At 33.2% G+C, this 17,813-nt stretch overlaps 1 protein-coding gene across 6 annotated transcripts in view; it reads right to left on the bottom strand.

Moving 5' to 3' along the window:
- Positions 1-550: 550 nt before the first annotated feature.
- The window catches only part of siz (Brefeldin-resistant Arf-GEF family protein schizo), an 84,345-nt gene continuing 67,082 nt past the window's right edge, over positions 551-17,813 (bottom strand). For 5 of the 6 annotated variants that reach the window (XM_029311242.2, XM_085486441.1, XM_029311243.2 and 2 more), the window contains 8 exons: positions 7,470-7,829; positions 6,227-6,508; positions 5,886-6,153; positions 5,431-5,796; positions 4,934-5,310; positions 4,160-4,815; positions 3,440-3,781; positions 551-2,678 (listed from right to left, as the gene is read on the bottom strand). In XM_029311242.2, the coding sequence (XP_029167075.1) occupies positions 2,404-2,678; positions 3,440-3,781; positions 4,160-4,815; positions 4,934-5,310; positions 5,431-5,796; positions 5,886-6,153; positions 6,227-6,508; positions 7,470-7,829 (2,926 nt within the window). In that variant the 3' untranslated portion in view covers positions 551-2,403. Of the gene's footprint in view, positions 2,679-3,439; positions 3,782-4,159; positions 4,816-4,933; positions 5,311-5,430; positions 5,797-5,885; positions 6,154-6,226; positions 6,509-7,469; positions 7,830-9,970; positions 10,222-17,813 lie in introns of those variants that run through there. The other variant, XM_029311245.2, reaches the window with a different exon arrangement.

The raw sequence follows: 17,813 nt of genomic DNA, 5'->3' as shown, positions 1-17,813 counted from the left end.
GGATTTATACTTGAATGAGCAGCCAGTTGTAGAAATTGACGCGATCTTGTTCATGTTTTACTTGCTAATACTTGACATTGCTAAGCCGATCTTGTTTACATTTGTACATTCGAGAAGTTGAAAAAGTCATTTTTACGAATGAAAATTCCGTATTTTCATACAAGAGCGTTATTTTATATCATTGAGTGCGAGAGATGGAAAAGACTAGAATATTAGTATCGATTATCTATGTGTATAGCTTGTGTCTATGTGTATTGATATCAAAAAAAGCATGGAAATATTCTCTTCGTGTTTTTGTTTTTCTGTAAACAAGATGTATTGTCAAGAAGCTACGAATATTGTCCGCCGACAACTTCAACAATTACATGTTTTGCTTTCTTCCCTTCCTTTCCTAATCAATTGTTATTATGCAGAGTCAATGAAACGGAGTGTTCAACATTTAATCCTCTTTGCAACGTTCATAAATTCATTATTAACAGTACAATGAATTTTCAATGAATATAGTCAATTGACAATACGATTAGCAAACATAATAAAGTTGAAAACGTAATTTTGATCGTGCAATACATGTAAAAATTTATTAACAGTTTTTGCGCGCGAAAGATTTCCATTCGCAAAATTCCGAAGAAGACGAAGAACTTTGTACATAGAACATTTTTAGACCGATCGCATATCGTGTCAATAAATCTTATATAATTTTCAATTAATGTATCTCTCTTGCTCGTACAGTACTGAGAAATCCTTTGATTATCGATTAAACGTGTTAAAATTTTCGATATTCAAGAGAAAAGAGAAAGGAGATAAGACTTAAAGAGGTGAAGATAAAACTTAAATATATTAAACACTCCTCCTATACAGATGCGTTACTTAATAACGGGAAATTATCGTTAAATTAATCAATGAACGCCGTTGCTTCGCTTACAGCTGGCTGACGTTTTATGTACACGATTGATTAGTTTGTCATACAATTCCACAGCTCTTGGATTTTCGATCTTTCTACGTATGTATATATATAAAATCATTATTTCGTTTCTCCCTCGCGCGCGAACATTTACTCATCAATGGCAGTAAATAAGGCATGCGCGTTCTTGTATTTTATTTTATTTTATTTTTTTTTTTGCTTTTCGCGTATGTATCTTATTTTGTTAGTTTACCTATGTTTATTCTCATAACGCATTATTACGACGCTTAGATCTCTATCGTCTAGATCTCGTCGCGGAAAACGAGAAACGAATTAATGATGGATATATTTAATTATGGTGGATTATTTATTTTAATTGTTTATTTTTATTTTTATTTTTTTTAGTGAAAATGCGAACAACTTTGAGTCAAAATTTCAACATACAATAAGCAAAACTACTTTTCATGAATGATTACCAGTAGGTCGTATTATAATGATGAACATGATTTATGTCGAGTCTTATTTCACTTCTACATTCACAAACTTCACGTGTTTCCGATAATAAAAATCATTAGACATCAACATGCACCTAACATCGATAGAGATTGCTTATCGTTTCCGCTTATGCGCTCTAACTCTTTTTTTTTGTTACACACGATATAATTTATATTTCGAACGTTTTATTATGTTTAATATTTACAATATTTCTCTCGAGAATCGATGATAATAATGGTACTCGCTGACAATAATGACGCTGTTAAAATTCTCTCGATAAATGTGTATCATGTATTCGCGTGATTTACAATTCTTTTTTTTTCTTCAGCTTGTTATACTTATTAACATCTATATATAATATATAATATGTGTAAAACTAAGCAAAATGTAATAATTATCTACACACAATTCTATCGTTCAATCGCGCATCGCTTGAATTATAAATACAGTATGAAAAGTGTCCATTATTTTCCTTTTCTTTTTATTAATAAATAAATACTATACACGCGTTTTATACGGGAGGGGAAAAGGGTAGAGTAAACTTTTTTCTTTTTATACGCCAAATAATCTGGATTGGATCCTGCCCAATCTTTGTTTAAATTGATGTCCTCGGGTTTTTTTATGTTTCTGGACTTGACTTTATCCGCCCTTAAATTATCTCATTCTTTAGCACGCTTCGTGATTGTATGTATAAAACGACATACTACTCTATTGTGTATCCTAATAGAATTCTCGCGTGTATGTGTGTGTGTGGGGCAGTCTTGCTGCTTGCATTAAGTGCGTTGCTTCTTCCGTTTTGAAAACCACGGAGAAAATATGTACGAGAGACCCCGAATGGAGGAAAAAACGATTTTACATCAATATGAACGAATTTGCGAATGTAATTATTGCTATTTAAAATTGTCGTCGTCGTGGCCTTTGTTTAAAGAAAAGAAACACAAAGCGTACTAGAACGGGTATACAAAGATGTATCTCCTATTTTACATTACTGGAAGAATGCACACACATTATACTTCCGTAGTGCGACTGTACGGGCCAGATTCTTCAGATTGCGATAGCTTTCGTTCTCGTTTGGCGAAGAGGCCTCCTAAAAAAGACGGCTGCTGAGCCAGTCCTTTACCACCGGGACCTGGAATCGTAGCTCCTGAGTGCATAGGATGAACTTGTCCGGGATGCTTGATGCCTTGGCTCATCGAGCTGGCGGAAGTAGATTGAAACGAAATAGACATACCGCTATCTAGAGAACCCACGCTTCCACGACGCTGCGGTTTCTCACCAGCAACTAGACGCAAAAAGAGACATATTATATACATGTTATATTATTTGCGAAGATCAGAGTTGGCAGAAAACTTGTTTAATTCCAAAAGAAAACTTATTTAATTTTTATTCAATTTATAAAAGTAAGAATTAAAGAAATACTCAATATGCAATGACTGCAATTCCAATATGTTATTGTTCATTTAATATTTGATAATATTAAATATTCCAAAATTTAATAATAGACTTTTATACGTTAAACATGAACTTTAGACTTTTGTGATTTTAATTTATTTTGCTTTGTGTACTGCGCTGAAGAAGATCCGAAAAATTGGATCGAAACGTTCGCTTTTTCATTTGTTTTAACTTTCGAGTTTATTTTTATAATTTTATATTAATTTAAACTTTATTGTTTCTATCAGTACATATTGATTAAATGTAATAAATTAGTTTTTTTTTATAACCGTAATATTACTTCTGCTCTTATTAGCCTTTTATATGTGTAATACTTTATTTGAATTAAAGAGCATTTAATTATAGTATATTGTTTAATAATAGAATTATTAAAGATTTAATAATAAAATTAAAAATTTAATAATAAAATTTAATCATATTAAATATTCTGTTAAAATAATACTTACCTTATTACTTTTATTATTATAAACTACTGTTTAAAACTGTTTAAAACAGTGTCCACTGTTTTAAACGAGTTTTAATCAAACAGTTTTGAACAAATTGTTTAAAACATGCCAACCCTGGCCAAAATGTAATGATACTTTTACTCACACTGCTCATGTATGTCCAGAAGGGAATTGCTGAGGGCGGAACGTTTCAACTGCGTGTCGACGTCGACCGTCTCCGCTCTGTCGGAACAAGCGCCCGGGCAAGGGCATATCTCTACGTCGGCGACACCGGAGTCTCTATTTTCCGCGCCGCCTCGCGCGCCCCTGCTGCTCTTCTGTCTCTCCAATTCAGTCTCGATACGCAAAGTTTCCATCTCGTCCATTTCGCTGATGGACTCCCTGAGGTCTTCCACGAATTTACATCTGTCGTGCTCGTTTCGAGCGTTGAATGTGACTAGAACCTTTCCGTCAACGCGCTGAGAGAGTCTTATGCCGTATGGATAATCTGCAAGAAACGGACAATGTATCAAGTTATGCGCGACAAGTATTCTTTGTATATTTAACCCTCGGTTACCTCTCTGGGTTACGTTAACCCATATTAAAAATTTAAACGTGTGTTATTTTAAGAAATTTTAGAAGATCACTTTTCATTTTTTCTCAAATATTTCGAGTCGTAGAAATCTGGTGACATTTGTACCGATATGTTCTTTTCTCTTACTGTCTGGCGTATCGATTGAAAAAAAATACTTCAAAATAGCTTCTTTAGATCCAGAAATATAAACAAAAAAAGACTGGGTTACTCTAACCCATGAGTGGTAAAATAGGATGGTCAAAAATGAGTGGTAACTGAGGGTTAAGTATATTTGATCGTGGAAACACTTACGAGGAACCTCGAATAGAGTAACCACCATGCCGCAAAGTGAAAAGCTCTGCCTAAAGGTGTAAGTTACGCTGTTCTTTTTCTTGCTCAAAATTTTCGTGACGACGAGCAGATCGTTGAAGAGGAAAACTTCTCTCTGATGAACGCCGGGTCTCTCTTTCTTGTGAATGTCCGGTATCTCGTAGAGTCTGCAGTAACATACCAATCTTCTGTGCGGTAGCGCCATGTTTGGCTTCTTTCCAACGATGGTCGCTTGAACCTTCATCACTTGGGACACGTGGTCGGAGCCCGGCTTGAATTCGTTATCCTTCACCCGTTCGTAAATGCCAACCAGAATATCTTTATCTATGTCGCCGCAATCATCGATTCCTCGAAGATTTTTGATGAAATCTTCGAGTCTCATTCTGCGCTCCGGTTTCAAATTGGGTGTATGCAAATCTGTGTTAAGCATGATGATGGCAAAGGCCAGGACGAAAACAGTATCAGCTGACCGCAACCTTGATATTACATCGGGATTGCACTGGCAATAACGTTGACTGAAGACCTCCATCAACCGTTCGATCTTCTGCGCCTCGCCGGGCATTCTAAAATAGGCTTGAAACTTTCGTAAAGCTACATCTACTTGCATTCCAGAAAGATCCAGCTCCTGGGAGAAACATCTGCAAATTGTGAGTGAAATTAGAATTTAATATATCATAAAGGTATCAAAAAAATATTAATTAAAATTCAATTCAAATATATCTCAAGTAAATATCAATATATATTGAAACCACTTACTCGAGTACCGCCATATTGAAAGTATTCTGCAAGTTCCCGAGATACTCTCCTATCATCTGTTTGGATAAGCCTTTTCGGCTGATCAGGAATCTGGCGACCCCCTGCGGACTGTTCTCCAAAAATCCGCGTCTGATGAGGTAGCTAATTCCCCTCTCCGGCTTCTTGTTGAAGAGATTCAGGCCGACCCTGTACTGTCGCTTTCTCACCGTCTCGGACACCTTGTAACTCGTTTGGGTCGGCAGATTCTCCGTATGGTCCATCAGAGGAAGCTGGTAACCGGAACTGGCGTGCGAGTGGCCCAGCTCCTTAACGTTGGCAGCCATCGCCGTCGCGTCCGTAGTATGGCTCGCGCATTCCTGATGCTCCGGCGAACTCGACTGATTTCACAATGAAAAAACACGGGCTCCGTTAACGACGCTTTTCGCTCACGTCCTCAAAAAATCAGCGCTACCTCGCGGAGGAAGAGAGCAAGAGAGAAGAAAATCAGATGTACTCACGATTCCTTTGTGCTTCCAGACGGGTGAGCCTCTCTGAGCGTCACCTTCCGAGCTCTCGCAGTTGGTGGAATCGCTGCCGGAGCTCTGCACCGAGCTCAGACTTCCGTTCTCCACGCTTTTACTGAGACCATTGTGACGCGGTTCCATGGATCTGGAGCTGATGGAGGACGTTCTCTTCGGCACCTCCGGCGGAACCTTCTTGCCAGAACCTCCTCCTCCTCTCGACGTTCTACTAGGACCAAGCTGATTGGCGTTGTTCCAACTCTGCGATATCATCGTCAGATTGTGCGGCGCCGACGGTGACGTACACGGCGTCCGCAGCAGATCTCGCGGCGGCGTCTCCTGTCTCAGTCCACACAAGGCCTCCTGCGTAAATAAAGCGACAAACTTTGAACCGTCGACGCAAATTACAGCCGTTAACTTGACCAGAACGCTTCGTAACTCTCGGCACTCACCTGTGGATTGTAGTAATGGATACTGGAACCGCTCTCCTGGGAGCTCGACTCCCAACAGGGACTCGGAGGTAATTGCTGATGCCGGTTGCACGGGCTGGGCGCCAACGAAGGCGTGTGCCTGCCGCCGCTCTGATGCAAGCTATGGTTCGTGTGCTGATGCCCGGTGACCTGAACCTCGCATCTGCCGCTCTGGCTCCTCGGTATCGGCGATTGGGAATTGTCCACGTGCCGCCTCTCCCTCAGAGACATGCTGCGGATCGGCATCGGCCTGTTCAGATTCAGCGATCGATTTAGTCGCGGTGAACTTGACATATTGTGCATATGTGTGTATATGTGTGTACCTGTTGGCGGACTGCGCCTGCTGAATGTATATCTGACTGTGGTAAACCATTCTCTCATGATCGTTGAGATTGCCCGAACGATCTGTCGTCACCTCCTGAAGCTTCCTGCTCAGTCGCTTCTCCGCCTTGGCCATCGCCGTGATCGCCGCGAACTTCTTCAGCAACGTGTACCTTCGGAAGGCGCGCTGGATCGTCAACGCGGCGTTCCTCGCCTTCACGCCGCCGTATTTCCGCTCCAACATCTCGATCTGCTTGTCGAGCAGGTCCTGTGACAACTCGTACCTGCAAATTCCAAAATTCATTCTTAACTATGTGCAATGTTTGCTGTTATCTAAATAAAATTATATAGATGATCATCTAGATGAGAGAGAGAGAGAGAGAAACTTTGACATCATCGTATCTTTATAAATAATAAAATATATCGTTATCTATATCTGAATCTTGGATGAATAAAGTATTATCTTTACTAAATTATTTAGAATAATTTTCAGATAAATTTGGTTTATAATCATAACACGTAAAAATACTTACAATTAAATAGTAAAACTTAAGTAGTAAGCCATAAAAAATTATAAATAAAAATATGAATACATTTTATATTCCTTTTATAATTTATATTTTTTTTAATAACTGCACTTACTTAAACTGAATTTTTTTAATAACTGCAACTAAGAGAAGTTTCTCTTAAAGTTTATCCTAAAAATCATGGTAATCGTGGGACAATATGGTATTGGAAGAATTTTATGAGTTTCTCTAATTAATATTTACCACACTAAAAATATTAATATCTACCACAATAAGATATAAAATATGTTCAATTAATTTTACTATACACATAGTAAAATTTATTAATAGAGATATTTATATTTTTATTGTGGAAAATATTAATCAGAGAAATTCTTATAAAATTCTTCCAATATCGTATTATCCCACAATTAGCATGATTTTCAGGATAAATTCTAAGAGAAAATTCTCTCTGTGTGTGTTTACATTAGCAGTCTTAAAAATGATTATCTAAAAAATGATCTAGATGAATCGCCAAATATAATTTTATCTTTCATCTACAATAGATACATTTAAAACAAAATCTATGCTAAATTTACATATTTTTATCTCATCTTGTAGCTAATTTTAAAATCATCTAAGCACAACACTGACTTATATGCGTTCTCCATCCATTAGAATCTCTGGAAAAACTGATTCCTAATTTTTGTTCTCGCGAGAGTACAAGATGACGACTTACGCGGTCTGCAGTCGGCATCGTTTGAGGACGTCGCCGTTGCGGACCGAGCCCTTCTTCAGGATCTGACTCTGCTGGTACGCAGCGGACTGCGGTTGTCCGCCGAAGCCCTGCACCACGGTACCGTAGCTCTGCGGCTGCGAGTAGTTGCTCGAGCCGTGCGAAGGATACATCTGCACGTTCGCGGAGGGATACGGAGACGCGCCGTAATTCTGGTTCTGCATATAAGACTGGCCGGTGATGTACGACGTCGTCGACAAGGACGTCTGGCTACCGGATGAGTAGGCGCCGTGCATGCTGCTGCCGTGATGGACCTGATTTGAATTGCTGTGCACCAGGGGCCTCTCCACCTTCGTCGGGAAGCTGGACATTCAAAGAGAAATTACATCATTTAGATATTTGCTTTTATTATTTATTTTTAGTATTTTAGAATAATATACGAATATGTAATCTGCACAGAGAAAATTTTCTTTTAGAAATTGGAAGAATTTTATGAGTTTCTCTGATTAATATCTTTACTACAATAATACATATTAATATATATATATATATCAATAAGATATAAAAATATGTTCAATTAATTTTACTATACACATATTAAAACTTTTTATTGTAAAAGATATAAATTCTTCCAATCTTTCAGGGTAAATTTTAAGAGAAAATTCTCTTTGTGTATGCATGTATATAATAATAATAATACAATATATAATAATAATAATATTATACATAATAAAATAATAACATTATATATAATAAAATAATATTATATATAATAAAGTATTTAATAATAATAATATCATTATATTTTTTAAATATTGTATTTTTCAGGCAATTGAATTATCTTGCAATGTGCTAAAGATATTATTAAAAGCAACAAAAATTATTGAAGATACATGAATTTCTAATGATTAAAAAATCTGATCAACTCTATTAAATTTTTTTTTAGAATAAAACAGTTTCAGATTTTTAACTTAATTTTTCGTGTATAGAATTTTTTCACCGTAATATACCACAAGTTAAACTCCTTACAACTCCCTACATAAAAAGGCAGGTGTAAAGCAACCTTCGTAAAGCAGTCGTAAGAAGATAATTGCGTTAAAGACGTTATTAAAAACAATGTGTTAAAAAAAAACGTTATTAAAGACAACAATAAAAATGATCGAAGATCGAATTTTAATGGTAAAACATCTGATCATTTCTTTAAATTTTTATTCTTTTCGAGAAGAGTGTCAGATTTGTATAACTTAATTTTTCGTGTTATATAATTATTTTTCACCATAACATCATAAGTTTAAACTCCTGCGTGAAAAAGCACAGACGCAACCTGCGTAAAGTCGTAAGATTGTAAGAGAAGATAATTATCCTAAAAACATTATTAAAGACAACAAAAGTCATCGAAGCTTGAACTTTGACGATTAAAAAATCTGGTCGACTCTATTAAATTTTTATTTTTTCAAGAATAAAAAATTGCAAATTCTCAGCTCAATTTTTCGTATATAGATATATTTTTCAAATGTACCACAAGTTTAAAAAATCCACAAAAATGCGCAAACACGTAGAGCAACCTAAGATACTAAAAAAAAAAACATTGTTAAAGACAGCAGAAGTCATCGAAGCTCGAACTTTGACAATTTAAAATTCTGGTCGACTATTAAATTTTTATTTCTTTCAAGAATAAAAAAAATTGTAGATTCTTAACTCAATTTTTCGTATATACACTGAAAAAAATTTAGTTAATTCTCGTATAAGTATTTATTTTAATACTGTCAAATAAATCATTAATTTGAAAGTAATAAATGTATTTGATGAAAAATCTTTATTTGATATAAGAAAATCCATTCTTAAAAGCAAATAAATAATTATTTGTTTCAAATAAATGATCCATTTGAAATTTTTTTTCAGTGTAGAATTTTTTTTTGAAATGTCCAACAGGTTTAAACAACCCATAAGAGTGCGCAGACACGTAAAGCAACCTGCGTAAAATATTTATTTCAATATTGCATTGAGAAAAAAATTTAGTTAATTCCTATAAGTATGTATTTCAATACTGTCAAATAAATCATTTATTAACTAATAATATTAATTTGAAACTAATAATATTTAATATGAAAAATATTTATTTGATATAAGAAAATCCTTTTCAAAACAAATAAATCATTTATTAACTAATAATATTTATTTGATATGAAAAATCTTTATTTGATATAAGAAAATCCTTTTCAAAGCAAATAAATATTTATTTGTTTCAAATAAATGATTGATTTGAAATTTTTTGTTCAGTGTAGAATTTTTTTCAGTGTACCACAAGTTTAAACAACCCATAAGAGTGCGCAGACACGTAAAGCAACTTGCGTAAAGACTATATAAAGAGAGATAATTGAAATAAGATAACGATAATATATATCGCATAGAGCATTCCCTGCCAGGTGTCTCTAATTATATTATTAGATAGACGCGTGCAGGAGGTTTTACGGTGCCGGATCACGAAGATAAAAAGAACTCACCCCCTGAAACGGGGAACGCAAACGATCATGTTGCTTCCCGAGGAACTCGGTCGATTTTCCACGTGTATCGAATTTAAATGCGGTTGCGTGCGCGATATTCGCGTCCTCGATGTGTACACAACGGTACGGAAGACTCACTCTCTCGCTCGCACAATTACACAATTTACAACGCGGAACAACCCGTTTCTTCGCTCTCCAGCCGCGGACTCGATCATCCGATCTGCCTGATGATGATCCGACCACCGCGAAAGCCGAGGACGAACTGAATCCGGAGAACATCGGCAGCTGGCCAGCTGCTGGTGGTTCTTGGCTTTATTTTTCGGGCAAGAAATCTCGAAGGGATCACGAAGACGAAGGGCACGAGTCCTTCCCCTTCCGCGAAATAAAGGTGCGTGTATACGGACTCTTATGTATCCGTCGTTGTGCATCTGGCAGGTGCACAACGACGGTGCTCGACCGTGACACTCAACCTTTCCTATGCAAAGAGACTTCTTACGCAATACTAGTCAATTAAATGACTTATGTAAGAATCTGCATATATATATATAATGTAAACGTGCAATGTTGTATGACAAATGTACACGTGAGGATGTGAGCCGAGTTGAACATTGAGAGAATTTTCGCGCAAAATTTTTACCCTAAAAATCATGGTAATTATGGTATTGGGAGAATTTTGTGAGAGTTCTTCTGATTAAATATTTGCCACAATAAAAATATTAATTAATATGTATATACTGAAAAAAATTTAATGAATTCAAATTAATAGTTGTTTCAATATTGCCTTATAAATCATTTATTTGAAACTAATAATATTGATTTGATATGTGAAAAAATATTGATTTTATATAAGAAAATCATGGGACAATTATGGTATTGGGAGAATTTTATGAGAGTTCTTCTGATTAAATATTTGCCACAATAAAAATATTAATTAATATGTATATACTGAAAAAAAATTTAATGAATTCAAATAAATAGTTATTTCAATATTGCCTTATAAATCATTTATTTGAAACTAATAATATTGATTTGATATGTGAAAAATATTGATTTTATATAAGAAAATCATGGGACAATTATGGTATTGGGAGAATTTTATAAAAATTCCTCTGATTAAATATTTGCCAGAATAAAAAATATTAATATGTATACTGAAAAAAATTTAATGAATTTAAATAAATAGTTGTTTCAATATTGCCTTATAAATCATTTATTTGAAACTAATAATATTGATTTGATATGTGAAAAAATATTGATTTTATATAAGAAAATCATGGGACAATTATAGTATTGGGAGAATTTTATAAGAGTTCCTCCGATTAAATATTTGCCAGAATAAAAAATATTAATATGTATACTGAAAAAAATTTATTGAATTTAAATAAATAGTTATTTCAAAATTGCCTTATAAATTATTTATTTGAAACTAATAATATTGATTTGATATGTGAAAAAATATTGATTTTATATAAAAAAATTCTTTTCAAAACAGGTAAATATTTGTTTCAAATCAATGATTTATAAGGCAATATAGTGAAATAAATATTTATTAATTTAATATTTTTTTCCACTGTATACATATTAAAATTAATCAAACATATTTATATCTTATTATTAAATATTAATCAGAGAAGCTCTAATCAAATTTTTCCAATATACTATATTGTCTCGTGATTTTCAGGGTAAATTCTAAGAGAAAATTATGTGCAGGATTTCTGCAGTAAAGAGTTCCAGATCTAAATAATGACACAAGATATCTCTCTCCTGCCTTCGAATTCGAAAAAGAGAAATAATGATAAAAAATGAGTATAATTAATAAAATTTGTATTAGTGGACTGGACAATTTTTTTTCTGGAATAGACGGTCGAGAAATCGATGGTTCCGCTATAAAATGCATCGCTCTCGTGAGCGAGGTATATTTTTCTGCCGTAATCAGTGCGTGTACCATTAAACGTTATACGATAATGTGGATAAACCATATAAACGCGATGTCTTCGGCTAACAGACATATAGTCAAATAAGGCGTCTGATGTGTAAAGGCAGTTTTCAAATTAGAATTAAATTTCGAAGCTTAGAAACCATGTAGAGAGAGAGGATGTTCGACATGATAAAATTGCGAATGAAATGATTTTCATTATTTTCATCACGAATTATCAATATTTTCTCGCACGAAAATGGAAATTGTGTGCCCCAGATACAAAGTAAATTATATTAAGAAAATGTGACACGTCACATCTTCTCCTCGAAGGAGAAACATATTCTACAACGTATGAAGAAAATATTTTCAGATATCTCCAATTGAAACCGTATTCGATATATCGAATATCTTTTAATAAAAATATATATCACGTTCATAGATGAACATATGATAAATAATATACATATTAAATTGAATAATTCAATAATGAATAAATTAATTTCAGAATATCTTGGATTGAAATCATATCTAATTTTACAAAATTAATCCAACAATTTCGATTTCAAATTAAAAAAATTTCTTTTTTCCTATAACGTATTCAAGATAAATATATATATTATATAAAAAGTATAATATAAAAAAATTATAAAATATATTATATATTATAAAAAATATATTATAAAAATATATTTATAAAAAAATTATAAAAAATATATTATATAAAAAAAAATAACGTTTTAGATAAACATATGATATTTTCAGTAAATGATGCTTTTACAAAAATGAAAGTGTCTCTCCTCGAGGGATGAGAACACCAGGCCCCGCAGGATGCAGGCGCTTCGGAGCAGACGCTGAAAGTCTTTGCCTGGATATAAGGATAAATAAACGCGAGGAGAGAGCGCAATGTGGCATTAGAGCCCAAAAGGAAGGAACATCTGCTCCTCCATCATCGGACTCGCGTGCCACGATGCGCGCGTGCTATCAGGCCCTCTCTCTCCACGTTAATATCGCATACGGAACACTGCCTGCTTCTGCCGACACGCACCTGGCTCGATGCTTTTTTCTTTGGGGAAGATACCTTAGGCTGCCAAATGCACGGCTTCTTTCTGCCCCCTTTCGAGGTGCTTCGAGCCACAGCCTGTCCCGCGTGTTCATTATTTAAGTTCGATCCGCCGAGAGACCACATGTCTTGGAAAAAAAAGATTGATCCAAAAAATTCTTTCCTTATTACATTCTTTCTACACATTAAAAAAAATTATTAAATTAATAAATATTTGTTTCAATATTGCACTGAGAAAAAATTTAGTTAATTCCTACAAGTATGTATTTCAATATACTGTCAAATAAATCATTTATTAACTAATAATATTAATTTGAAACTAATAATATTTATTTAATATGAAAAATATTGATTTGATATAAGCAAATCCTTTTCAAAACAAATAAATGATTCATTTGACAGTATTATAGGTATGTATTTTAATACTGTCAAATAAATCATTTATTAATTAATTATATTTATTTGAAACTAATAATATTTATTTGATATGAAAAATATTTATTTGATATAAGAAAATTCTGTTCAAAACAATAAATGATTCATTTGACAGTATTGAACTAAATGTATTAATTTAACACATTTCTTTTCAGTGTGCCAATTCGATCATTTATTTGAAACAAATAAATATTTATCTGTTGAAAAGAATTTTCTTATATCAAATAAATATTTTTCACGCCAAATCAATATTATTAACTTCAAATAAATGATTTATTAGGCAGAATTGAAATAAATATTTATTCGAGTTCAATAAATTTTTTTTCAATGTACTTTACTTTTACAGTGATAAAATGGAAGATAAAAAGTGCAAGTGCATCTTTCGATCGACTTAGAATATTATTTTAAATGTCCATTAAATTGCATTTGACGTAATTATTGGAGGAGAAGAAGAGAGAAGATGCAGATCAGCAGAATCTCTTTAAATATATTTTTAAATGACAGATTTCGAAAAATATTGAATGACGAAAATGAGAATTGAGAATTAAAGTACATCATTATATATGCGCATATAATAAAATAAAATAATTTTTTAATGACAGATTTCGAAAAACATTGAATGACGAAAATGAGAATTGAGAATTAAAATACGTCTTTATTTATGTACACGTAATAAAATAGAATAATTTCTTTGACATCCCTGACATTTTATTCATTAAATCTTTACAGGGATCTCTATAAATGTGTGAGTCCATGTCAAAATATATCTGTGCATCGCGGCACACATATGTTATCGAAAGTGTACATTAAACGTTATTATCTGATGCAACGATAAGGATAGAACGCATTTACAATTAGTCAGGTTTCCGAATGCGATAGACGCATATAGCGTCTTGTTAACTTCTTAACTGTATGTAACTCGATGTATGTTCAAAGTACATGCAAATGTCCTTTGTCCTCGGAAGAGAAGATTGAATTACCGTGCTGCGATAACTTACGTTCATTATCATTGGCCTAAATGCACACAATGTAAATCATTTGCATATTGCGGATTCTCCCCAGGCAAATGACGCGCTCCCTGTCATATCATGTTGCATATTACCCAGTCCATTTACATGCTGTAATATATTTATTTAATATATAATAAATTTACATATATATAAATTTTTATATATTTTTAACTATGTAAATGGTTTGGTTAATATATACACATAATATAAATTATATAATATATTATATAATATATATTATATATTATATATTATAATATATATAATTATATGTTATAATATAATTATATATTATATAAAATAAAAAATAAATTAATATATAATATGATACGACAGAGAGATGCTAATATAAATGATATATAAAAGAGAAATGAAAATATACTTCGTTAATTTGAATTAATCAATCAACGGAGCTGCACGAGACTTATATAAAGTGATGACAGTTCGATAAAAGCACCGACTCTCGCGATCAATTACGATGTGGAAATCGACTGAGTGACAGCTCACTTCTACGAAGGCTCTCGGAAAGTTGCGTCTTTTAAAGACGTCTCATCTGTGCTCTACTTTTGCGACGCCTCGTCGCAGATGTACACCAGAGATTTGCGCAAGTGGCTATTACATATAATATATAAAGTCGCTTATTCGCGCGTAACGTCTTACGGTATATTGAAGCGATAATAAACTCCCGTGATTCACGCAAAAATTCCCCCGATAAGTTTTTTAACGACATTCACATATTTATATAGCTACAACTTGACAATGGAAGAAATATATCTTCGAAATGTAGCAAGACACTTTTTAATTTTAAAGATTTTACATTATTTATTATGATCCTCTGATCAAGGATAATTTCTACGTCATAAGCAAAAAAGGAACGAAATATATGTATAAAAATAAAAAATGTAAGAAAAAAAATATATATATAGATGTAAAGAATGATATACAAGGAAAAAATGTTCCGCCGCTCTAAAAAAAAAAAAATAATAAAAAATATAACAATGTAGGAAAAAAATATATATAGATGTAAAGAATAATATACGAGGAAAAAAAATATTCTGCTGCTCTAAAAAAGAAATAAAAAATAAGATAAGAAAAATAAAAATGTAAGAAAAATATTAGATGTAAAGAGAATGAAATTTTGAGCCCCTCTGGAAAAGAAATAAAAAAAATAAAATAAAATAATGATGCAAGAAAAATAAAATACATAAAAACAAACTAAAAAATGTAAGAAAGATATTAGACGTAAAGAATGATATACATCCGGAAACGAGGAAAAGGAATGTTCCGCCGTTCTAGTATTTCCGTTCTGGGGCTGTAAATAAAGTTTAACGGTACCCCGTTAAAATAAAGTTGTACGTCTTTAACGGCTGAACGCGCGGCTTTTGAGAGCGCAGGGCATCAAAACATGTCCGATATCGGGAAGAAGACACGAAGAAGTCGCGCAAAGTGTGCTAACATGTGTGTACCGTACTGGCAAATCGTGTATACGCGCGCGATGTGTTTTGTATCTCGAATTCATTACGGAAATTATTAAAGCACGCTCTCCATTATACATGGTATAGCAGAAAACGGAGAAGGAAGAAGAGCTCGCGCGCCGCGGACTAATTATCATCGAGCAATTAACAACCGTTGATTGCCATTACCAACGTGGGTGATGCGCGTGTATGCCTGCGCGATCCCTCTACTTGAAATAATTTTGCTCTCTATACTGACACGTTCGCGGAGATGTGCGTTTGTGTGTGCGCGAGTTTATCATCGGTTTAGTGTTGGAGAGGAAGAAGCGCGAGATGATGATGCCGCTTTAGATAAATTACTATGATAATTACACTCGTGCGAATCTCATCGAGATAGCGCCGATAGGGACGTTAGTACCGTTCATGCAGTTTCCTTTTCTTCAGTAGAATTTATGTATTTTATACACGGAGAGAATTTTCTCTTCAAATTTACTCCGAAAATCATGCTAATCGTGCGATAATATATATGTGGTATTGGAAGAATCTTATAAGAGCTTCTCTAATTAATATTTACCACCAAAAAAATATTAATGTATACATAGTAAATTTTACTAAGAATATTTTTCTTACATTGTTTTATTTTATTTTTATGTATATTATTTTTCTCTTTATTTTATTTTATTTTTTTCCAGAGCGACGGAGAGACATTTTTTCCTCGTATATCATTCTTTACATCTATATATATATTTTTCTTACATTTATTATTTTTATACATAGTATATTTCGTTCTAAGAGAAAATTCTCTCTGTGTAATTTCATGTACACATTAACATACACAGTTGAAAAATTTCTGTTTTTAACAGATATCACATGTTCCAAACGCTCTGGAAAAGAAATAAAAAAACAATAAAATAAAATAATGTAAGAAAAATAAAATACATAAAAACAAAATAAAAAATGTAAGAGAAATATATATAGATGTAAAAAATGATATACGAAGAAAAAAAATATTCTGCCGCTCTAAAAGAGAAATAAAAAATGTAAGATAAATATTAAAAATCCACGTCCACAGAAATTTTTGTGTTAATTTAACATAATATAATATATTAACGCAAAATGAATGGGTAAACTTCAAATAACTTAAAATAAATTTTGTATAAAATTAACATATATAAGAGTTTTAACAAGGCTCTGTAATATAAATATAAATTTAACGTATAAGACGGGCAACAAGAGCCAAATCGCGGATGACAATGCGTTATCCTAACGAAACTAAATAATTTTTCGTTAGAATTAAATACCGGTGCACAAGGCACCAAATTTTTACTTGGACACGGCCAAGATTTTAAATATGAAATAATCTCATATTTTGAGATTTAATTTCAATACCCCTTTAACCCCCCTACGGAAAATAAATAAATGAATGCAAGAGAAAAATATAGATCCGAAAATCGCTGAATCGGGAATCGAACCCGAGACCTTTCACTTGCCGGGCGACTGCTCTTCCAGCTGAGCTATTCAGATCCTTTCGATTCTATACTTTTCTCTGTTATATATATTAATGTTGGTAAACAAACGCATTTTTTAAGCCAGCGTGTATCAAATATAAGAGTTTTAACAAGGCTCTGTAATATAAATATAAATTTAACGTATAAGACGGGCAACAAGAGCCAAATCGCGGATGACAATGCGTTATCCTAACGAAACTAAATAATTTTTCGTTAGAATTAAATACCGGTGCACAAGGCACCAAATTTTTACTTGGACACGGCCAAGATTTTAAATATGAAATAATCTCATATTTTGAGATTTAATTTCAATACCCCTTTAACCCCCCTACGGAAAATAAATAAATGAATGCAAGAGAAAAATATAGATCCGAAAATCGCTGAATCGGGAATCGAACCCGAGACCTTTCACTTGCCGGGCGACTGCTCTTCCAGCTCTTGTTGCCCGTCTTATACGT

This window comes from Nylanderia fulva, unplaced genomic scaffold (genome assembly GCF_048542155.1).
Source record: "Nylanderia fulva isolate GAGA-0341 unplaced genomic scaffold, ASM4854215v1 Scaffold43, whole genome shotgun sequence".
NCBI lineage: Eukaryota > Metazoa > Arthropoda > Insecta > Hymenoptera > Formicidae > Nylanderia > Nylanderia fulva.
This window is presented reverse-complemented; position numbering and strand designations above follow the sequence as displayed.